Here is a 23,788-nt window from a genome sequence, read left to right on the forward strand (position 1 = left end):
GTGTTTGTGATTAGGACTAGAGAGCATCTTCTCTGGGTGGTTCTGGCTCAGGGCCTCTCCTGAGGCTCCTGCTATCTGAAGGGCTGACTGTGGTGGAGGAGCTACCTCCCAGGAGGCTCACCTGTGTGGTTGGCAAGTTAGTGCTGGTTTTTGCCCAGAGGCCTCAGCTCTTTGCTACATGAACCTTTCTCCATGTGACCGCTTTAGTGTCTTCACCTTAGAGCATGTGATCCAAGAGAGAACAAGGAGGAGGCCACAGTGTATTTTATGACTTAGTCTTTTAAGTCACACATCATCCCTCTTGCCAGATTCTGTTTGGTAGAAGCTAGTCACTTAGTAGTGCCCACATGTTCTACTAAGGAGAAATAAGCTCCACCTATTGAAGGAAGGGGTTAAAGAACTTGGGGATATATTTTAAAACCACTGAACAATGACTGCTTGAGTTTCTAACCTGATACACATTTCAAATACATTTTGCAGTGTTTAACTGTTCTGCAGAGACTAGATGTTTGGCTTTCCGGTGGGAATGACCTGTGTGTGTGGAACCGAAAATTAGATCTCCTGTGTAAGACTAGCCACCTTTCTGATACAGGTAAAAAAACAAATCAAGGTAATTTTGAACTGTGATTGACAGACTCCAGAAGACACAGCAGATCTTCAGAGAGACTTCCCATAAGTAGAAAGGTCAATATAGGGGATTTTTCTTTTCAGTTCTGAAGATAACAGGTAGCCATATTCAATTCAGATCAGGGGTTGTGTAAAATACATTTTTATCCTGAATCAGAAGGAGAAGACTCCAATCCTTTTGACTTCCCCTTCCCTTCTAACAGAATTTCTCAAGAACAACCTTTTCCAATGCTCTTAGGCTGTTTTCTTGAACTGTGTTTGATGAGCACGCTGATACCTAGAAGCAGACCCTTACACCTTTATAGTAGCATTTGTGGGGTCATTAACTTTGAATAAATGCCTAAGGATGACCTCTTTTTACAATTGTCCTTACCAAAAAGTTCATACATGTGCAAGCTTACTGATAAAGTTTCATTTTCTCAGAATTCTGTGTGCATGTGCTTTTGGTTTCAACAGAAAAAAAATAAATCAGTTTTGACTTTTTGATACCAAGGATCTTAAAAAATAAAATCTATTTTTAGAGTAAAATATTTAAATATAAATGGGTAGATTTTAATAACAACCTTGAAGTCACAGTATTAACTATCGTTATTTCTAAAAATAATCAAATGAGCCTGGTTATCCTAAAAGGAACATTATCGTGCACGTTGTTGACATTTCAATGGTAGCAGGAGCCCTGTGAATTGAATTTGGTTACAAATAGGAGCTAGCTTAGTTCCACATAGATATTTTAAAGTATCAGAAAAATAATGACTTAGGAAAACTAAATCCATACATTGCTAGGGTTTACAATTTAACCACTCAGTTCAACATTTGATTACTAATAATCTTGCTCAAATCTAGAATATATTTCCCAGTGTACTATTACCATGAATTATACATCTTTATGTTCATTTTCCTCTCTCTTTCACTAGCCTGTGGTTTTCATGAATTTTATTTTGGTAAAGTTATATTGTAAAATGTTGAAATTGGAGCTGAAAAGAATCTTCTGTGTGTTCCTGGAAATAGCCACCTCTTATTGCAGTCTCCCTTTGTTTTGCAAGTTATCTTTAAGTACTATATATTAAGTAATCACAATACTGCCGTTCATCAGTGTCTCAAGAGTTAACAGAGGCTTTGAAGGTATCTGTGGGAAAGCCTTGAGAAGGCCGTGGGTTACCACTGGTGAGCTGTTCGTCATTTGGGTTTTCCGCATTACCGGAGGCCAGATTGTTAACAGTGTTATTAGACCCTTATGCCATGATGTCCTTTCATAAGCCCTGCTTGATTTATGGACTGGTGATGGAGCTTTTACAAGCAGTTATTCTGTGTTTGGATAAGCAAAGATAATCTTAGTCAATGTGATACAATGGAAGGAGCCCTGGACTAAAACACAGGGCATCCGTGTCCTTTCCAGCAATATGTTCTGTGATTCTGAGTATTAGGTTGCTACTTCTGGATTGTTGGGCTTCTAGAATTTTCACATACAAGTTAGTGAAATATTTTTAAACAAGCTGTTTTCTGCATTTAGTATTCTTCTCTTGCTACTCACCCTGCTGCTCTCCCATGTCCTCTGCCTTCTCTGTACCACTCCTTTGCCTTCCTTGCAGCACCATTTCCTCCTCCTTGTACATGGGAAAATACAAATCCTACTGTTAAAACACGCCTATGTGGAGAAAAATCTTGGCCAGAAATACTGTCCAAATCACAACAGTTAGTCCTTTGATGGATGGAAGGATAAGCAAATGAGTAGACCATTTTCCACACTTGCATATATATATCGTAAATTACATATATATCATAATGGAAAAATTAAACAGGTTTTTTTTTTCTTTTGCCAACATGTAGTGGTTCTAATATATCAACTTTTTTATTCATGCCCACAGAAGTAAAATTGTAACATGCCTTGTAGAAGTTATAGTTACCCTAAAATCATGATTTGGCTATGAAAAGATACTCAGACCTCTTTACTTAAATAAGTGAAGTGTGTTAGAATGTTGAATCTGATTCTTTCAATAATAGAAGAAAATTTGTACGTGTATTAATGGATCCACAGACATGCTATTTGAAGGCCGCTTTCTTAGCTGCTGACTGTTGGCTAGTTCGTTCAGCGCCAGGGAGCCTGCTCAATCTTCTTAAGTTTACAGGAAGGAAAACCCCAATTTTACATCACTTTTGAGCTAGCCATCTTGTAAATGGGTAATGGTGATTATCTTAAGGGATCCCTTGTAAATAAGTTTGAATGGCTGAATCTACCACTTTTATCACCACAGTAAAAAAAAAAAAAAAAAAAAAAAAAAAAAAAGTACAAAAAATAACAACTCCATATTCTGCTCTTAATAAATCAATAATGTCTTCCAAAAGTCTCAGAAACCTACATTTAACAAAATCATTTTCCATGAATAAGCAAGCGAGGAAGTGTGTGTGGAGCTAGTTCTGTGTGCTTTATCTTCTTTATGGAAAACGACTGACATAAAACTGAGAATGTTTTTGTTTTTGATCTAATCTGTGAGAAAAATAATTTGACCTTTGTTTTATATGTTTTTGGAGGTATTAGTGCTTTGGTTGAAATACCTAAGAACTGTGTTGTGGCAGCAGTTGGCAAAGAACTGAGTGAGTATGAATTTTTTTCTTTCTCTTTTTCTTCTTGTATATTTTCAATGAGAATTGTATACACATGCTGAAAGACTAATTTGTTTTTTATTTAAGGGACATCTCCCTGTGCCCCAGTCTTGGCTTCTTGGGATCGTTGAAGTGATACAGAGACTGAGACATTTTCAGGATGTTAGGCCAGGTTTCTTTTTCTTACCAGTCTTTTAATCAGTATGTTAGCTTGGTTAAACAGTATATTGCTTCTTATTCCAAAATTCCAGTCTCAAGATGACTTCATAATATTCCGACTAAAGTAGAATTTCCCATAAGTTCGATGTGTATCAGAAAGAGTTCTCTTTTCTGTTGACTGAAATCTTCTTTTGACAACCACAGTGGCTGTCAGGATTAAATAACCTTGTTAGAGATTTGTAGTTTGGTAAAATACTGTCGGAGACACAGAAAGAAGCATGGCATGACCTGTCTTCCAAGAGAAATGTGAGAAAGAAAAGATACTTTTCGTAATTTGAAAAGGACATGATCTCTGAGATTTGTCACTTCTCAGGTGGTAGTCATCCTAGTCTTTGAGCTTCCACAGCACTTGGTCCAGTGGCGTATTAAACACTCAGTATATTGACGGTAAGCCTGTTTATAAACAAGTCTCTCTCGCACTCTGGACTGAGCATTTGTGGCTGGCCCTCATTCACATTTGGTACCTAGAGTTCCCGGAACATAAATGTTTAGTAAATGCTGTTGATAGAATCATGTCAGTAGATTTTATTATGGGTTTTGTGCATTGATTAAAGTTAGGATTTATACTAGTTTAAATAAAACTGTATTTGTTAAAGTCGATAATGAGAAAAGCAACACATTGAACATTACTATAGTCAAAAGAACTGCATGACATATAAACATTATAAGACATACTCAGAGAATTTATAATTTAATGGTATATGCCTAGGAATCAAAAACTTTTTAAAAAAGAAGCTGCTTATGTCTTTACTGAGTTGAAGTTAAGCTTGGATTTGCAGCTTATTCTGTAGTAATGCTTATTGGCCTGGGGACATGAGTAGAGAAAGCTGATGGTGGAGGTGATTCAGGAATGTGGGCTAGTCACTGGCTAGGGAGTGAGTGAGTTGAGATAGCCAGACATCCATCGAAACCCTAGAGAGAATGGGAGCTTCAGTGTTTGGAAAAGTCAGTAAAGGAAGAGGGTTCTTCAGGACACATTCAGTATGGGTTTTAGTAGATCATCTCAAACATCTCAAGCATTTGAAAGAAATAGTTTAAAGTAGTATGAATATAGCTTTTTGTTTTTTGGAAATGGGTTTTTCAGTATGGTAGGTATTTTTCACTTAATGAAATGCTTTTTTTTAGAGAAGAAGTGGAATTTTATCCTCTGAACATTGTAATAAAATTTTATCTGTCTTTTTCATTTAGTAATTTTCAGGTTGGTAGCACCCACAGAAGGATCACTAGAATGGGATATTCTTGAAATTAAGCACCTTCTTGATCACCAGGATAATATTCTCTCATTGATTAATGTCAATGGTAAGCTCATTGTGTACATTTATTGTGTACAATTTTGTACCTGTTAACACAACCTGCTCTGAACCATGAGCCTTGCTTTGTTCTGGGATTCTAGCATAAGTCATTAAAATAATGCTTTAGATTAGTAGGGATTGTCATTTTCTTTTACTCTGAAGTTTTAGCCAGTGGAGCTGAGCAAGTTCCCTAGATTGCTAGGTCTAAGATTTAGGGACAAGGAAAATAGAGTAAGGCAGAGAAAAGAAAATAGAGGAGAACATAATCTCAGGCGCTGCTTGGTAGCTGTGGGATGACTGTCACAGGCTGTTTCAGCATTTTTGGCAGGTGGTTCTGGCTAGTTCCTCTTTTGTAAAGAGATTGGAAATATGCCCTTTTGTCTTGCCGTCCACACCATACAATATCACACAGCATATACACTTACACTAGAATGAGCAGGATTCAAGCCAGTTGTAATCCTGATTGAAGACTCTCAAACAATAACACCAAACTAAAGTAAAAGTCTGCAGAAAATGGGTCGTGTCTTCCCTTCCTTATGATGGGGGTTTTGTCTTGCTGTACATCCTATTTGGCTTCCTAAATGATTTTAATGAGTATCTCCTGTGAGCTAAATCTGACATCAGATGGCAAGATCACAAACCACTGATCTTGACATTCAGTTCACTTGCAAATAAGTGACAGCTTATATCATCAGAACTGTGCTGGGTGATCTGTGTATGAAGTCATGTGAGAGGACTCTTGGTGGCTTCAGTTTGATAGTCTGGTGGAGCCTGCAGGACGCTCCTGTAAGGATGCTGGGAATACGATGTAGTGGAAGGACTAGACAGCACCCCAGCAACATATCTCCCTGAGGCCTGGCTTGGCTTTGTTATTTTATTTTATTTTATTTTATTTTATTTTATTTTATTTTATTTTATTTTATTTTTGAGACGGAGGCTCCCTGTGTTACCCAGGCTGGAGTTCAGTGGCGCGGTCTTGACTCACTGCAACTTTTGCCTCCCAGGTTCAAGCAATTCTTCTGTCTTAGCCTCCCAAGTAGCTGGGACTACAGGCGCATGCCACCACGCCTGGCTAATTTTTGTACTTTTAGTGGAGACAGGGTTTCACCATATTGGCCAGGCTGGTCTCGAACTCCTGACCTCATGATCTGCCTGCCTCAGCCTCCCAAAGTGCTGGGATTACAAGCATGAGCCACCGAGCCTGGCCGGCTTTGTTTTTAAGCAGTATTTTGTGTAAGCGTGAGACAAAGGGGAGCAAGGGGCACAGAGAGTACCAAGCCTAGTCTCCATTTGTGTCCATTCAGTCATGTGTTCAGATATACCAGTAAGAATGTCCCTCCCAGCTCCAAAATCTTCCTCCCTAATAGCCATCTTACTGTAAAACCCAGCTGCAGGTCTTTCTAAGGACTAGATTGTCTGTGGTGATAGAACAGTGGTTGCTGGTGTCCCTTTAATGTTCTCTGGGGGCTCTTGTTCTCTAGCCGTGGATGGAGACATAGCACAAAAGGCAAGTTCTTACTTGGGAAGCCCTCTGAAGCCTCATTGGTGACACTGAGTCTTAAGTCTCAAGTTCCCAGGGCTGCTGAGAAAAGCCCAGCAGTATTTGGCCCATTACACTGGTCACGCGTAGTTACTTTGTTTTAGCAGCGAAGCACTGGTACTATTGAGCCAGCATGGTTACTGAAATGAAGACGATGGGATGGTACTAGATAGCCTGAACCTCATGGCACTTCTTTTACCATGTGAGACACAGAGGAACTTACAGCAGTTTCTGAAAACTTTCTTCAAGTATTCCTTTGCCAAATCCGTAAGGGGAAAAAAGGGAAAACTAAAGAAAAAATTGTTAATGAAAGTTACAGAAAGCATCATATACTTTTTACTGCCTTTTAAATGATCTTTTTAAAAAAATTCTTCTAAAAATAATGGGATACATGTGCAGAATGTGCAGGTTTGTTACATAGGTATACTTGTGCCATGGTGGTTTGCTGCCCCTATCAACCTGTCCTCTCAGTTTCCTCCCCTTCCCCCCAAGAGGTGCTGGTGTGTGTTGTTCCCCTCTCTGTGTCCATATGTTCTCATTGTTCAATTTCCACTTAGAGTGAGAACATGCGGCATTTGATTTTCTGTTCCTATGTTAGTTTGCTGAGGATGATGGCTTCTAGCTTCATGACCATGTGCCTGCAAAGGACATGATCTCATTCCTTTTTATGGCTGCATAGTATTCCATGGTGTGTATGTGCCACATTTTCTTTATCTAGTCTATCATTGATGGGCATTTGGGTTGGTTCCGTATCTTTGCTGTTGTAAATAGTGCTGCAGTAAACATACATGTGCATGTGCCTTTGTAGTAGAATGATTTATAGTCCTTTAGGTATATACCCAGTAATGGGATTGCTGGGTCAAGTGGTATTTCTGGTTCTAGATCCTTGAGGAATCGCCATACTGTCTTCCACAATGGTTGAACTAATGTACACTCCCACCAACAGTGTAAAAGTGTTCTTCCTATTCTCCACAGCCTCGTCAACATCTGTGGTTTCCTGACTTTTTAATTAATTGCCATTCTGACTGGTGTGAGATGGTATCTTGTGATTTTGATTTGCATTTCTCTAATGATCAGTGATGTTGAGCTTTTTTTTGTATGTTTGTTGGCCACATAAATGTCTTCAGAAGTGCCTGTTCATATCCTTTGCCCACTTTTTGATGGGGTTGTTTTTTTCTTGTAAATTAAAGTTCCTTATAAATTCTGGATATTAGCCCTTTGTTGGGTAGATTGCAAAAATTTTCTCCCATTTTGTAGATTGCCTTTTCACTCTGATGGTAGTTTCTTTTGCTATGCAGAAGCTCTTTTTAATTAGATCCCATTTGTCTGCTTTGGCTTTTGTTGCAGTTGCTTTTGGCATCTTTGTCATGAAGTCTTTGCCCATGCCTATGTCCTGAATGGTATTGCCTAGGTTTTCTTATAGGGTTTTTATGGTTTTAGGTCTTTCTTACGTTTAAGTCTTTAATTCATCTTGAGTTAATTTTTGTATAAAGTGTAAGGAAGGGGTCCAGTGTCTGTTTTCTGCATATGGCTAGCCAGTTTTCTTAGCACTATTTACTGAATAGGAGATCCTTTCCCCATTGCTTGTTTTTGTCAGGTTTATTGAAGATCAGATGGCTGTAGATGTGTGGTGTTATTTCTGAGGTCTCTGTTCTGCTCCATTGGTTTATATGTCTGTTTTGGTACCAGTTCCATGCTGTTTTGGTTACTGTAGCTTTGTAGTATAGTTTGAAGTCAGGTAACGTGATGTCTCCAGCTTTGTTCTTTTTGCTTAGGATTGTCTTGGCTATACGGGGTCTTCTTTGATTCTATATGAAATTTAAAATAGTTTTTTCTAATTTAATGTCAGTGGTAGTTTGATGGGAATAGCATTGAATCTATAAATTACTTTAGGCAGTCTGGCCATTTTCACGATATTGATTCTTCCTATCTATGAGGATGGAATGTTTTTCCATTTATTTGTGTCCTCTCTTATTTTCTTGACCAGTGGTTTATAGTTCTCTTTCACATCCCTTGTTAGCTGTATTCCTAGGTACTTTACTCTCTTTGTAGTGATTGTGAATGGGAGTTCATTCATGATTTGGCTCTCTGCTTGTCTATTGTTGGTATAAAGGAATTCTTGTGGTTTTTGCACATGGATTTTGTATCCTGAGACTTTGTTGAAGTTGGTTATCAGTTTAAGGAGTTTTTGGGCTGAGATAATGGGGTTTTCTAAATATACAATCATGTCATCTGCAAACAGAGACAATTTGACTTCCTCTCTTCCTATTTGAATACCCTTTATTTCTTTCTCCTTCCTGATTGCCCTGGCCAGAACTTCCAATACTATGTTGAATAGGAGTGGTGAGAGAGGGCATCCTTGTCCTGTACCAGGTTTTAAAGAGAATGCTTCCAGCTTTTGCCCATTCATACGATATTGGCTGTGGGTTTCTTATAAATAGCTCTTATTATTTTGAGATACCTTCCATCAATACCTAGTTTATTGAGAATTTTTAATATGAAGGGATGTTAAATGTTATCAAAGGCCTTTTCTGCATCTATTGAGATAATCATGTGGTTTTTGTCATTGGTTCTGTTTATGTGATGGATTATGTTTATTGATTTGCATATGTTGAACCATCCTTGCAACCCAGGGATGAAGCCTACTTGATTGTGGTGGGTAAGTTTTTTGATGTGCTGCTGGATTGTGTTTGCCAGTATTTTATTGAGAATTTTTGCATCGATGTTCATCAGCGATATTGGCCTGAAGTTTTCTTTTTTTGTTGTGTCTCTTCCCGGTTTTGGTATCAGGATGATGCTGGCCTCATAAAATGAATTAGGAAGTCCCTCCTTTTCAGTTGTTTGGAATAGTTTCGCAAGGAATGGTACCAGCTCCTCTTTGTACCTCTGGTAGAATTCAGCTGTGAATCCGTCTGGTCCTGGACTTTTTTTGGTTGGTAGACTATTAATTTCTGCCTCAATTTCAGAACTTGTTATTGGTCTATTCAGGGATTTGACTTCTTCTGGTTTAGTCTTGGGAGGGTGTATGTGTCCAGGAATTTATTCATTTCTTCTAGATTTTCTAGTTTATTTGTATAGAGGTGTTTATAGTATTAACTGACGGTAGTTTGTATTTCTGTGGGGTCAGTGGTGATATCCCCTTTATCATTTTTTATTGTGTCTATTTGATTCTTCTCTCTTTTCATCTTTATAAGTCTAGCTAGTGGTCAATTTTGTTAATTTTTTCAGAAAAAAAAATAGCTCCTGGATTCATTGATTTTTTTTTTGGAGAGTTTTTCATGTCTCTATCTCCTTCAATTCTTCTCTGATCTTAGTTATTTCTTGTCTTCTTCTAGCTTTTGGATTTTTTACTTTTAAAGTACTTTTTACTTTATAAACTCTATGACTATAAAATTATACTACAGATAATAAATAAGCCAAAAGTATATTTAGGAATCAAACATGACCAAGTAGTCTGTTAAAATTCGAAAATGATTTGCTGACAATCTCATCTTTCAGTACATAGGCATGTTAGCTGTGATGTGGGTGTCAGTGATCCTGAAATGTTTATGTTGTACGATACCCTGCTTCACTTGCAGCTCTGCTCCTTTCTCCTCACCCACTACCAATGAAAGATATGGCCAGTTGCTTGGGATTGTACATCACAGGGCAAGTCTTATTTTCAGAGGGGTGGCCCCAGGGCAACCTTAAACTTGTATGACAGAACACCAACAAGTGTGGATAATGAGTACCAGATTTGCTAAAAAGATTGGAATGCCCCAGGCAGAAGGTTTTCTAAGACAGACCAAAAATAACTGCTAATCTCTCTAGGCAGAAGGCTCTGGGTGCTCCTTTATTTTATTCCTTGTCTTGTATCATGTTGCCAGCATGCTTTGGTAATCATGAGGTGTTAGTACTTGTGAGGGATGGATAGACAGATAACAGGTGAGATTTTCATACTAAGTGGCTTTTGATACAGGATGAAAATCCATCTACTAATAATATATCATTGAGGTTGTTTGTCATGAAACATTTTGAATGACCTATTTGGGAATTAGTTTACCATGTGTAAACTGCTTAAAAATATGTGCCGATTGGCCAGGCACGGTGACTCACGCCTGTAATCCCAGCACTTTGGGAGCCTGAGGGGGTTGGATCACTTGAGGTCAGAAGTTCGAGATCAGCCTGGCCAACATGGCGAAACCTGTCTCTACTAAGAATACAATTAGCCAGGTTTGGTGTCACATGCCACATAGGAGGCTGAGACAGGAATCGCTTGAACTTGGGAGGTGGAGGTTACAGGGAGCCAAAATTGTGTTACTGCACTCCAGCCTGGGCGACAGAGGGGGGGGGGAATGCTGACTCAGCTGAATGCCAGTATTTTATTTTTAGGGAAAATTCCAACTGGTCGTTAATATTTTGTTTCTACTGCATGGAGGAATCACAGACAGTTGGAGGATTAAGTCAGAGCAGGCAGCTGCATGGTCTCAGTAGGTTAATTCTGTGTTATGAGTACAGATGCAGAGTGAGAGTCAAGGGGAATCTTCCCTCCTTAGCATCTCTGGTTCTTCTGTAGTTTGAATGAAATTGGAAAAAGGAGGGAAAGGAGTGGGAAAGAAGGTCCTGGGAAGATTAGGACTGCCTTAACTTTCCCACTACTAAAACTAGAAGCCCATTTTGCTCCACAGATGAGAAGTGATTTCTCCACAGAGTAAGTTCTATAGAGTCTGTTAATGAACTATAGAAATTAGATATTAATAATCTACCTATTATAGCCTTGGAGCCAAGACAAATAATGTTTACATGTAGGGTTGCTGGTAATTCTGTATCTCTTAAGAGATTGTTCGTGTGGTCATTAGAGATTTCTGTCTTGCTGGTTTATTTGATAAATGAAATAATTAAATCATAATTACTCATCTATGTATTCCTAAATTAACAAGTAATAGGATGTTTTAATACAGTTAATGTGGAATAATACCAGGGGCTCAAAATACTACCAGGGGCGCAAAGATAACATTTGATGTCTTTTTTAAATGGCTACCTGTTTATTATTCAATTTAATTTTTACAGTCATCTCATTTAATGCATGAGGAATCCAAGATAAAGGTTAAACTTCTTCCTAAAGACCACCTGGCTAGCAACAGGCAGAGCCAAAATCAGAACATGGATTTCTAGACTAAGTGCATTATACTCTTCTGTCTTACCCTAAATATGTAATAATTTAAATAAATTACATTTATTTGAAATAAGTCTAGCAGTTGTACATGTTCTATTAAATATGTTGTGTGTAAAGTATATAATATGTAAAATGGAAAAAATCCACTTTTAAAGGTTTTAAAAACTGGTACAACTTATACGTGATCATAGTAGAAAAATATGAAAATAGTGAAAAATATTAAAAATATAAGTTAAAATCTTTCCACTATCCAGTATTAAACACCAGTCCACATCTTTCTAGGTGATTTTCTGGGCATATGTATGTGTGTACATGTGTGTTCATATGGTTTACTGTTTTGTAACAATATGTCATAAGTATATTTCCATATCTAAGCTTATATTGATAAGCATACTTTTGTAACTTAATTTTTAATAACAGCATTGCTATTTCATTTTGTTGATGTCTTATTTATTCAATTCTCAATTCGATGTGTAGTTATCTTCAGATTTTTAAGAGTGTGTATTTGTACATATATGTATGTAACAACCTTGTACATTTATGTATTTCCTTCAGGATAAATTCCTAGAAGTGGAATTGTTGGATCAAGAGATTTACATTTTTTAGGTTTTGATACATATTAGCAAATTAATCTTTGAAAAAAAAAGCCAATGTATTAGGCAGTACATGAATGTGCTGATTTCTTATGCTTTTGCCAGTACTGTATTCGGTATTTTCCTGTTTTATAATATTTCCTGATTCATAAGTAAATAAATGATATCTCTCTTTTTTAAATTTCTTTGATTATTAAAGGAATTGAACATCTTTTCACATGTTTAATGACCATTTGTATTTGTTTTGCCTTTTCAGGTCCTTTTCCCATTTTTTTTTCTGCTGTATTTATCTTGTTCTTAATTTCCAAGAACTGCTTATGTATCAAGTATAATAAACCTGTTTTGTCATCCAAGTTGCAATTTTTTCCCAGCTTTTTGTCATTTAAGTGTATTTGTGTGTGTGTGTGGTTTTTTTTTTTTTTTTTAGACTGAGTCTCGCTCTGTTGCCCAGGCTGGAGTGCAATGGTGCGATCTCAGTTCACTGCAACCTCCGCCTCCCAGGTTTAAGCAGTTCTCCAGTCTCAGCCTCCCGAGTAGGTGGGACGAAGGCACACACCACCATGCCCAGCTGATTTTTGTATTTTTAGTAGAAATGGCGTTTCACCATATTGGCCAGGCTGGTCTCGAACTCCTGACCTCAGGTGATCCACCTGCCTCGTCCTCCCAGAGTGCTGGGATTACAGGCGTGAGCCACTGTGCCTGGTCTTTGTTTTTGTTTTGCCAAGCAGCTATTTACTAGGATCTCTTCCCCTGGCACCCCACTCTGCTTCCATGAGAGCCCTTTACCACTCCACACTCATAAAAGTATTCACTTTTATTTTCTTCCATCCTTTAAGTAACTTTCATGTTTTAATCTATTTGAAACTTATTTTGGTGGATGATCCAAGATGATGTTCTTTTACTTTTATTCCCCTTAAATGTAACCAGATATTCCAGCATGAGGTATTTCTTTACTGAAATGAAATGCAATCATTGTTACATACTAAATTACTAAGATAATTTGAGTCTATTTCTGGCCTTCTTATTCTTATATTAATCTTTCTGTTGGCTTGCCTAGGTACCTCACTGTTCTAATTACTGTGGTTTTATAGAGCATTACTACTAGACATTCCATTCAGTTTTACCTTTACCTAGATAAAATGATCAATAATGAGGCCTATGTGAACTTTTCCTAGATTTGAGTTTTGTCACCGGCTCCCACATCGGAGAGCTGATCATCTGGGATGCGCTGGACTGGACCATGCAGGCCTATGAACGCAACTTCTGGGACCCATCTCCACAACTGGACACCCAACAAGAAATAAAACTCTGTCAAAAATCAAATGACATTTCTATTCATCATTTCACGTGTGATGAAGAGGTAAAAAATCTATACACTATAAACTTGCCTTTTACATAAACCCAATCCTGATTTTAAAAATATAATCCCATGTTGGACATAAAAGGGTATCATCATGGTTTCAGGTTGTGCTTTAAAATGGTCTGATTTTTTTCTAAAATTGTATGATTTGTGTTAAAAAAGCATTTTAATCTTTGCTTCTAATCTCGAGGCAAGTAAATGATTAAATGGGCACAGATTTTAAAACTCTATTGAAATTTTGGGTTGGATTAAATAATCCCATTGGATTTGAGGTTAACGCTTAAAATTGTTTTAAGAAACAGTGAAAAAGAATTATTTTGAAGATCTGGTGCATTTAGTGAGGCAAAGGAAATTTAAAATTTTAGGAATGTTTCTCTCAGTCTGCTGGCATCTTGGGGCAAGATAAATTGAGTGAGAATTGTTGATTTCCATCCCATAGGGCTTGGGAGTGATGCCCTTGAAGCACTTGAGATCTGTTTTGCTGTAACAGATTAGTACCCGTGGACTACTGAATCTTATCTCTGATCTAAAAAACAAATCTCTTAGCATCAGGGGCTCAGAAAATGTGTTTAAAGGGCAATTAACTTTTCTAAATGTAATTACAAGAAATGTTTATGAGTTGTACCCTTCGAGGAGGAGGAGTTGGGGAGGCTTTTCTCTGTTTTGTGACTCTATACTGTTTAGATTTTCTAACAGCATGCCTGTTATTTTTATTAAAAATTTCAGTAGTATGTTCTGTGGCAGGGGGAGAATATGATCCATTTTTCTTTGCACCACTCTTTAAAAACAAAACGAGAGATTAGGATAGGAACAGGACTTAAAAATACTAATATATTCAAAGATTGTTTCTTTGTATCCCAACTTTATTTTGAAAAAAGTTAAATATACATGGTAAAAACAGTATGGTCTCAGAAAAGATGGAGACTAGATCACTTAGAGTTGTAGCCCTACAAATTATATATTTTAAGTGTTACATGTTTTTTTCTCACTTTTGTAAAAATTAATATTTAAAAGTTTTTTGTTTTGTATTTCTTTTAATCTTAAATTTTTTGATTGATGTTTATTTTCTACTATATATGCTGGATAAAGCATTGTATAGTTTTCCCTAATTTTTCTTTGTTGTGAGTTCTTTCCTTCTGTAAAGGACCATTAGTTATTGATAGCAGGGATAGTGTCTCCATTGAGTAAATGCTGCCTCCAAAACTCATGAATTCTCTAATTGTGTTTTTAATTTTTTTCCTGACCTTGGATAAATTACTTAAACTGTGCCCAGATTTCCTGGTCTGTAGAATAAGTTTCGTGGGATGTTGGCATTGAATACAATCCATAGGGCTTTCCATTTTAGCACATTGGCTAGCACTGTTCATTAATGCACCTGCATTGGGCATCAGCTGCATTGCTGATTGTGGAGTACTAATCCTGAGAGTCAAGGGGATCATTCCAGATTTAAGATTCCAGCAAGCTTTGGTTCAGTCACTATAGGTCTGAGTTGAGTTTGTAGTCTTGGAGGCTGTGTGAGAAAGGATGGAGGGCCCAGAATCTCTGGTCAAAACAAGCAGGCAATATGTAGGGATATTTGAAAGGTCTACCTCATGGGGATATCCATGGCTTAAGAATGAATGATTGTAGGACAAGTGCTTGCAAAAATTTCAAAGGCTACTACTGCATGTGAGTCTGTCATGCGAGGAACGAGCAAGGCACTGAGGGACTGGAGTAACACGACCTTGATTCTAATATTGACTCCATGTCTCATTTCTTGTGTGACTTTAATCTCTTTAATTTTAACTTCCTTATCTGGCAAATGGCAATGATGCTTGCCTTTCTTAACAAGATGTGAGGCTGAAGTGAGATAAGTATTGGTGGAAATGCTTTCAAAAGATTAAAGTTGTTTTAGTAAAAAGGTATTTTCTTCTAATAGTACATTTGGAAAAATGTTTTTGTGAAACCTTCAGAGGATTGCATGATGATAATGCCACTGTAGCCATGCTTTTTCATATCACTCGTAGGTCTCCTGATTGCTGAAGATGTGGAATGCAAGTAATTTTGCTTGCATTTTTCAGGCAGAAGAAGCTAGGTAATTTTCCCAAGGATATAGTGTTATTTAAATGAAAACTCAGATTATCCCTCAACAGCTTCCACTGCAGAGCCAGGCTGCCAGCTATAGCTTTTCTTTAGATCTATTTCAGTGAGGAAGAAAGTGGCGCAAAGGGATATACTATGCAGACCTTTCTCTCCATTAGTGGTTGTGTCCTACCTTCTAAATGCTTGGAGCTTTCCTTAGTGCTTTGACATTTTGGGGTTTCAGAGATTAGTACTGTAATTTGGGCTAAAGGCTAGGAATGGGGAAGGTAACAGTGGCTTTCTGATGTCACACGAGGGCTGGAAATCCATTACAGTAGGAAGGGTGAGTGCTAGTTTTACGCCCATTTCTGACTTCTCCCCTAGAATGTATTTGCTGCAGTTGGAAGGGGTTTATACGTGTATAACCTTCACATGAAGCGTGTGATTGCCTGCCAGAAAACTGCACATGACTCCAGCGTCCTGCACATTGCCAAACTTCCGAACAGGTACAAGTTCCCATCTGTTCTGCAGCAGATGAAAGCAAGTCACGGTTCCCAGGGCTTCCATTGTAATTTCTCAAGTGGCCAAGTTACCTGGCTTCATGGCTTGACCTGCTGTGTTCTTTTGGAAATGGAGAATGCCTGGGGGCTGTCTCAGGCATTTAAATTAAATTTAAATTCTGTAAATTACAGAATTTACAAGAAGAAAGGTTCAAATGAATTACGTCGAATTTCATTGTAAGAAGAGATGATTTAAAATTTGGTATTTCACAATGAAAATGACTTTGGGGCCACTTACAGTGTACCAATTTTTATGTTTCTCATAAACCTACCTTCTTTTTGTTTGTTTATGTCCAGAATCAAATGGCTGCTAGTCTCCTTGTTATATGAGGCTACTAAGAGAGTGGTTTCCTCTCAGGGTAGATTTGCTGCTGAGCTTCTAGGGACGAACATACGGACAGGGAATGTCGTTATTTTCTATGCAGGATATTTTTGGAGTGAGAGGCACCCAGAGAAGAGAGTAGCAAGAGGAGGGGAGGGGGCTGCTTAGGACATTGTGAAGTACAATTCACAGTTTTCCCAAGTGCATTTTTTTAAATGAAGAGAATAAATTTATAGCATTTGAGCTAATGTAATGTATAACATGTGGCTTTCCTAAAAGGTGCTTTTAGTTTGTGTTGTAACGTCATGTTAAATTGTGATTTTTGTCAGTTCCTGCTAAGAGCTGAATAAAAGCAGTTGAGGGCTCCACTGATTTCTTTCACTGCAAATTTAGCATTGGTCCTCAGTGGTGCGCTCTCTTTGTGTTACTGATTTTCTGTTCTGACAGGCAGTTAATCTCATGCTCAGAAGATGGCAGTGTACGCATTTGGGAGTTAAGAGAAAAACAGCAGCTTGCAGCTGAGCCTGTCCCAACAGGTGTGTCTTCTCTCAGAAAGGTAGTCTTTTTCTCTGTCCTTTCTTCTCACGTGAAAGGCAGGAGAAGGGCGATTATGTGAAACCACTAAAATAGTATAGAAATGCTCCAAATAGGCATCAGGTGTTTGTAGAAAGCATATGGTAATTGAGATCTAGGATTTACAGCTTAATGCTGCCCTAATGTAGAACTGCCACTTCATTTCAAGTAAGATAGAGACTTTATTGAGGGAAAATTTACTTTCTGGTCATCTGAATGACCAAATGGCCTAATGAAGTATTCATTTATATTGTCTTTAATTCTGACTGATACACAAAATTTGTACTGTCAGATGTCAAACTAAAGTGTTCTTTACCGTTGATGTTGAACTCAATTTATGGAAAAATACATTTTTCCTTGTGTGCTTACATCATAATTGCATGAGCTCTTGACTTCCAGGTGTTTAATTTGAAAAACAAAACTCTGAAGGGTTGAATAAATTAGTTACCAACCTTTGCACAAGAAATCAGATGCTGGTACCTAGTTGCTTCTGGTTCTTTTGAGTTCCTGAAGTCCTGGGGTGTTGCTTTTGCACATACACATACAGATTTTCCCCCGTGCCTTGTTTGTTGATCTGAGTTTTGCCCTTTTTTTCCCTTGACAGTTAGACACTGCCATTCAAGCTTTGTTTCTGTCCTGTTTTATTCCAAGTGTCTTTTTGTTAATATACCTTCACCAGTGGGTGACTAGGGGCAATAAAGAGATGAAGAACAGACCTGGTTAGCTAAGAAAGATGAGATAACATATTCCAAAAACTCAGTACTGTCCACTTAGCCCTTGACTAAAATAAGTCTGGAACCTCTTCACATTTAAATTTTCTGTTTTTCTGATCTCATGTTATTATTGTACGTATAGAGCACAGTCATTTTGGAAATGATTCTTTTTCTAGGTTTTTTTAACATGTGGGGATTTGGAAGAGTCAACAAACAAGCCAGCCAGCCTGTTAAAAAGCAGCAAGAAAACGCTACTTCATGTTCACTGGAGCTTATTGGAGATTTGATTGGACACTCGTCATCTGTGGAGGTATTGCTTTTCAGGCATAGAATGTCCAGGCAACTCCTGCTTTTCCTTTTCATTGCTCTTTTCATTCAGTCGGTCTCATAAAGGCATATACTTTTTCGTAGATCTGAATATAGAATGGGATAGGCTATAGTATGTGCAGTTAGGATTTCCCTTTCCGGAGATATGATTTGAGGAAACAAGGAATGCATTGCTTTTAAGAATGGGCTTAATCACCATTATTTATGAGCTGGAGATAGCTGACCATAAGGGCAGTGTGAATAATGCTGACTATAACACAACAGTCAACAGAGAATGCATGAAGGGTTGTGGTTATGTGTATACAGGTAAAGCCTTAACAGAATCAAATTCCAGGGGCCTTTATCAAATTTATGAACAGAGTCCTGTTTTCACCTGCCTTTGAAGGAAGAAACATTTCTTGCTGAATCTTGTAAATGGTTAGAGGATATGGGACTTGATACTTTAGTAGGATGAGTATATAGCCTTTTCACCATACGCTCCTTGATGTTGGGTACAGTGTCATAGTTATCTTTGCTTTCCTCTAACAAGTAGCTCAGTTTTTAACTTTGTTTCTGGTTGGGTGGCAAGCGGACTGTGGTAGACAGAAGGGCATAGATAGCATATATGTGGTGGCAAAGAGCACCTTGGCTAGGCTGGAGTGCTGAGTTCCTGTGAACAGACACCAGTAGGAGATAAAGCTTATGCCTGGGGATGTGGTTTGGGGTCAGATTATGAATGTCATTGAGGCTGAGGAGTTTGGACTTTATATTTTTAAATAGTAGGAACTCATAAAAAAGGTTTTTAGATGGTGGAGAAAACCCCATGTAAAACACATTCAAATGTATTTGAATGTGGCACATTTCTCATTATATAAGTGTCAGCTTCTTAGGAATTTTCCTGAGTGAAAGTGTTGAGACCTGAACATTTTTAAAAAGCATCTCTGGCTTTGCTGATAAAACCTAGGCTATCTCTGCAGTGTCACCTGAATTTCCTCATTTCTTTTTTTGAGACAGTATCTCTCTCTCTTGCCCAGGCTGGAGTGCAGTGGCACGATCTTGGCTCACTGCACCCGCCACCTTCCAGGTTTAAGCGATTCCCCTGCCTCAGGCTCCCGAGTAGCTGGGATTACAGGTGCCCGCCACCACACCCAGCTAATTTTTGTATTTTTAGTAGAGATGGGGTGTCGCCATGTTGGCCGGGCTGGTCCTCATTTCTTTTATATTTTCATCCTTGCTCTACTGGCTCAACCCCTCCACCTGTATATTGAATTTTGTGTTTTCCAGTTTCCCAAGGAATTCTGCTCCCATATTTCCTCCCTTCACTCCTGCATCCTCAGCTGAGTCTTCTCCTGTGGTCTTCAGAAATGTATAAGTCATTTTAGAGAAAACTCTTGTTCTCTTTTTTCCGAGAGGGAGTTTTGCTCTTGTTGCCCAGGCTGGAGTGCAATGGCGTGATCTCCGCTCACTGCAACCTTCGCCTCCTGGGTTCAAGCGATTCTCCTTCCTTGGCCTCCCGAGTAGCTGAGATTACAGATGGCCAGCTAATTTTTAGTATAGACAGGGTTTCACCATGTTTGGCCAGGCTGGTCTCGTGAACTCCTGACCTAGGCAGTCCACCCACCTTGGCCTCCCGAAGTGCTGAGATTACAGGCGTAAGCCACCACACCCAGCCCTGTTTCTCTTTTATTTCACCCTTTCCTTCGAGGACCTCATCCTTTTCATTGGTTCACTTCTCTCTGATACAACTCTTCACCCCATAGTATTCGTGTTGCCTTTTGTCAACACTGTTTTCCTATTCTTAGCTTCCAGCCTATTCCTTTACTGGACAAGCCCCTTCCCCTTACTTGGGGCATTTTCTCACTTTGAAGCTTTTTCTGAATTTCTGTGGCATGTCAGAGTCTGTACTGCATTATTTAGTGCCTGATTACATAATCTTTCATTGGTACCTTTATTGTTTCAATTATGATTTGCTTTTCAGAATCTTCTTGAGGGAGGAACCATAAACCTAGTTCTGACATTCAATACCTATGGATTGAGTATATCTACTTTTATAGAGAGAGCTGAAGCCAGTGATTATCTTGGGAAATTTAGAATTCAGGCATTTTATCCATAGCCATTATACATAAGTAATGGTTAAGTAAAACCAATACTTGAAAAATCAGATTATGAAAACATCTGGAAGAACTATGGGAATTCATGTACTTTACAAAAATAGCTATTCTGTAGTTGAACAGTATTAACAAAATTCTGATTAAAATATTAGATATTATTTGTATGTGACTGTTACCAATACTGAAAAATGAAGTTCTACACGCAGATCCAAAGGAGTCTTAAGGCATGTATCTCACACGCACATATGTTAATGTGGTATTAGCCACTTCTCTGCTTTTCAGGGTCACTATAATCAGTTTTAATTTTCTTTACAGATGTTTCTATACTTTGAAGATCACGGACTAGTGACATGCTCTGCTGATCATCTCATTATTTTGTGGAAAAATGGAGAGCGAGAATCTGGATTGCGCAGTTTAAGATTATTTCAAAAATTAGAGGAGAATGGTGACTTATACCTTGCTGTCTAGTTTAACGAATTAAAAATACACATGCATGAACCTTGAACATCAAATATCGGGTACTACTTTGAAAACTATTAATATATTGATCACTTAAATTGGTAATTTTTTTTGTCAGTCCATAAAATTCTACATATTTAAAGTTTTTGTGGACCTACCAACCAGGAACATGTTGCTTCTCAGGTCCTAGTATATTCTCCAAAGAATATACCACAAGTTTTCCATTTGACTTTCAGCTGCTGTTGAAGTGGTGAGTGCTGTGTTTTGAGCTTATTTTGAACCTAGACCCTTGTGAAAGGTACAAATAGAGGTAATAGTTAAGTTATGGCATTTATTATTTGGCTTCCTTTAGAATTATTGTGAAGTTTAAAAATAGCCTTTCTCCTGCAAATTTTCCTAGTCTTATAGTAACTGTTAGTGTTCTGTATAGCACAAACTTGAATCTCTCAGCCAAAAAAATGAACATATGTACTGCTAATGTATGGCAAGTTTTTGGGGTATCAATTTGTTTAGATAATTTAAAAATGTTTTTTAGTTCTAGCTACTAAAACCTATATGAACTCAAATGGATAGGAATCTTATGAGGGTGTATTTTTCCCAGTGCAAAGTGGCTTGAACAGCCATGGGCTAAATTGGTACTAGAACAACAACTGCCCCTCATGTACGCCAAAGATGAGCTCTAGATCATTTGAGAGGCACAGTGTTTCCAGAGTCAGACTGCAGCTGAGCGCAACTGCCCCATCTGACCACTGATTCAAACACGAATTGCTTGAGACAGACTTCATTTATGTAGTTCTTTGCAGTGCCCATTGAGACACTATAACCAGCCTTGTAACCATATGTTTTTTCCTTTTGGTGCTAAAAAATAAAAAAATGAGAAAGTAAAGTAGTCTACACATTAAAGACTGAAATTCTTAAACTACTGATTAAGAAAGGGCAATGTGACTGATGTTAGCAGACTGACCCTTCTTACGGAAAACTTTCTACAGATTTATGTGTTCATTATACAAATAACCCTAAAGGGAATCTTCAGAGTTCTTTTTACTAGTTTTAGCTTTGACAGTTGCTTCCACAACTACCTACTGTCAAAGACTGGAAGAGTTAAGGTCATCTAGGTAGATCAATGGCATAATGTTATAAATGAGGAAACTGAAGCCCAATGTGGTAAGGCCTTGCAATTAACTCTGTAGTGCCCAGTATCACTGAGCAGCTCTAAAAATAGGAATTGAAGACTGAATGAATGAGAGGCTTATATGACTACTTTAAATCCAAATAACATTGAGTCATGAAAATTTTTATGGAGAAATATTAAAACTTAAGCTACCTCCATTACAAAAGACTTTCTCCCATTACTCACATGCTTTTTCCTTTAGAAAATCTGTATTAGCCCATACATTTGTAAAGTTGTTTTCTTAAGTTGTATGACACACGGGAGTCATAGATTTTTAACTGTTTTACTTCCTAGCCTGTTCTAGGCTAGTGTTTTGTGATAGTAATCTATTCAAATGGAGTGGTAGAAATCACATGAATTTTGGAAGCAAATGGTACCATAAGTACCACAGCAAATTCCTTCCGTCATTATACAGGCATACCTCAGAGATATTACAGGTTAGATTTCAGACCACGTCAAAAAAGCAAGTATTGCAAATAGAGTGAGTCACATCGAGTTTTTGGTTTCCTGGTGCCTATAAAACTTTTGTTTATACTGCAGTCTTAAATTTCTAAAAAATGTACATACCTTAAGAATACTTTATTGCTAAAAAATGCTATCTGAGCCTTCAGTGAGTCATAATCTTTTTGCTGGTGGAGGGTCTTGACTAAGGTGCTTGCTGAAGGTTGGGGTGGCTGTGGCAGTTCCTTAAAATAAGACAGCAATGAAGTTTTCCAAATCAATTGACTTCCTTTCACAAAGGTACCTCTGTAACATGTAATACTTTCTAATAGCATTTTACCCACAATAGAACTTCTTTCAAAATTTAGAGTCTGTCATCTCCAACCCTGATGCTCCTTTATCAAGTAAGTTTATAGAATATTCTAAATCCTTTGTTGTCATTTCAACGGTGTTTAACAGCACCTTCACTGTGGAAATGACTGTCTCCAGAAACTACTTTCTATACACATTCTTAAGCAACTTCTCATCTATTACCTTCAGGCTCCACTTCTTCCAGACTCCTTTTAACGTTGAAATTTTAACCACCTCCCATGAATCAGAATGTTCTTAGCGGCATCTAGAATGATAAATGCTTCCCAGGTGGTTTTCAGTTGACTTTGGCCAGACCCATGAGAGGAATCACTAGTTAGGGCAGCTAAGGCTTTATGAAATGTATTTCTTAAATAAGACTTAAAAGTCAAAGTGAATCCTTGACCCATGGACTGCAGCATAGATGTTGTGGTAGCAGGCATGCAGACACCACCACGGACCTCCTTGTACATCTCCATCAGAATTCTTAGGTACCAGGTACATTGTCAATGAGCAGTAATATTTGGAAAGAAATTTGAGTTCTCAACCATAGGTTTAAATATTCAGTAAACCATGCTATAAACAGATGTGCTGTCATCCAGGCTTTGTTATTCCACTTCTAGAGCATGGGCAGAGTAGATTTAACATAATTCTTAAGGACCTTAAGATTTTTGGACTGGTAAATAAACTCTTGACTTCAGCTTAAAGGCATCAGCTACATTCGCAGGCATTGAACTTCTCCCTAGCTACGAAAGTCCTAGATGACATCTTCTAATAGAAGGCCATTTCATCTTCACAAACTCAGTTGTTCACTGTAGTCACCTTCAGTGATCTTAGCTAGATCATCTGGATAACGGCTTGCTGTTTCCCCTTGCACTTTGATGTTAATGGAGATAGCTTCATGAACCAACCTCTGCTTGCTTCCAACTTTTCTTCTGTAGCTTCCTCACCTCTCAGTCTTGAAAGAATTGAAGAATTAGGCTTTGGCTTAAGAGAATGTTGTGGCTGGTTTAGTCTTGTATATAGACCACTCAGACTTTCTCCATCTCAGTAATAAGGCTGTTTCACTTTCTTGTTTGCATGTTCACTGGAGTAACACTTTCAAGAACTCTTCCTTTGCATAACTTGGCTAACTGGTGTAAGAGGCATGGCTTTTTGACCTGCCTGGGCTTTCAGCATGCCTTCTTCAACTAAGCTTAATTATCTGTAGCTTTTGATTTACAGTGAGAGGCGTGACTCTTACTTGCACATTTAGAGGCTACTGTAAGTTATTAATTGACTTAATTTCAAAATTGTTGTATCTCAGGGAATAGGGAGGTCCAAGAAGAGGGAGAGA

The 23,788-nt window shown here is 38.0% G+C and overlaps 1 protein-coding gene across 1 annotated transcript in view; it reads left to right on the top strand.

Moving 5' to 3' along the window:
- WDR41 (WD repeat domain 41) overlaps positions 1 to 21,378 on the top strand; it is a 48,602-nt gene extending 27,224 nt beyond the window's left edge. Inside the window, exons 6-13 of the mRNA XM_050795685.1 lie at positions 481 to 592; positions 3,157 to 3,219; positions 4,636 to 4,746; positions 13,203 to 13,387; positions 15,833 to 15,954; positions 16,778 to 16,866; positions 17,793 to 17,926; positions 20,349 to 21,378. Coding sequence (XP_050651642.1) covers positions 481 to 592; positions 3,157 to 3,219; positions 4,636 to 4,746; positions 13,203 to 13,387; positions 15,833 to 15,954; positions 16,778 to 16,866; positions 17,793 to 17,926; positions 20,349 to 20,501 — 969 coding nt within the window. The 3' untranslated portion in view covers positions 20,502 to 21,378. The remainder of the gene's footprint in view (positions 1 to 480; positions 593 to 3,156; positions 3,220 to 4,635; positions 4,747 to 13,202; positions 13,388 to 15,832; positions 15,955 to 16,777; positions 16,867 to 17,792; positions 17,927 to 20,348) is intronic.
- The last annotated feature ends 2,410 nt before the right edge of the window (positions 21,379 to 23,788 follow it).

The sequence above is a fragment of the Macaca thibetana genome, chromosome 6 (assembly GCF_024542745.1).
Source record: "Macaca thibetana thibetana isolate TM-01 chromosome 6, ASM2454274v1, whole genome shotgun sequence".
Taxonomy (NCBI): Eukaryota; Metazoa; Chordata; class Mammalia; order Primates; family Cercopithecidae; genus Macaca; species Macaca thibetana.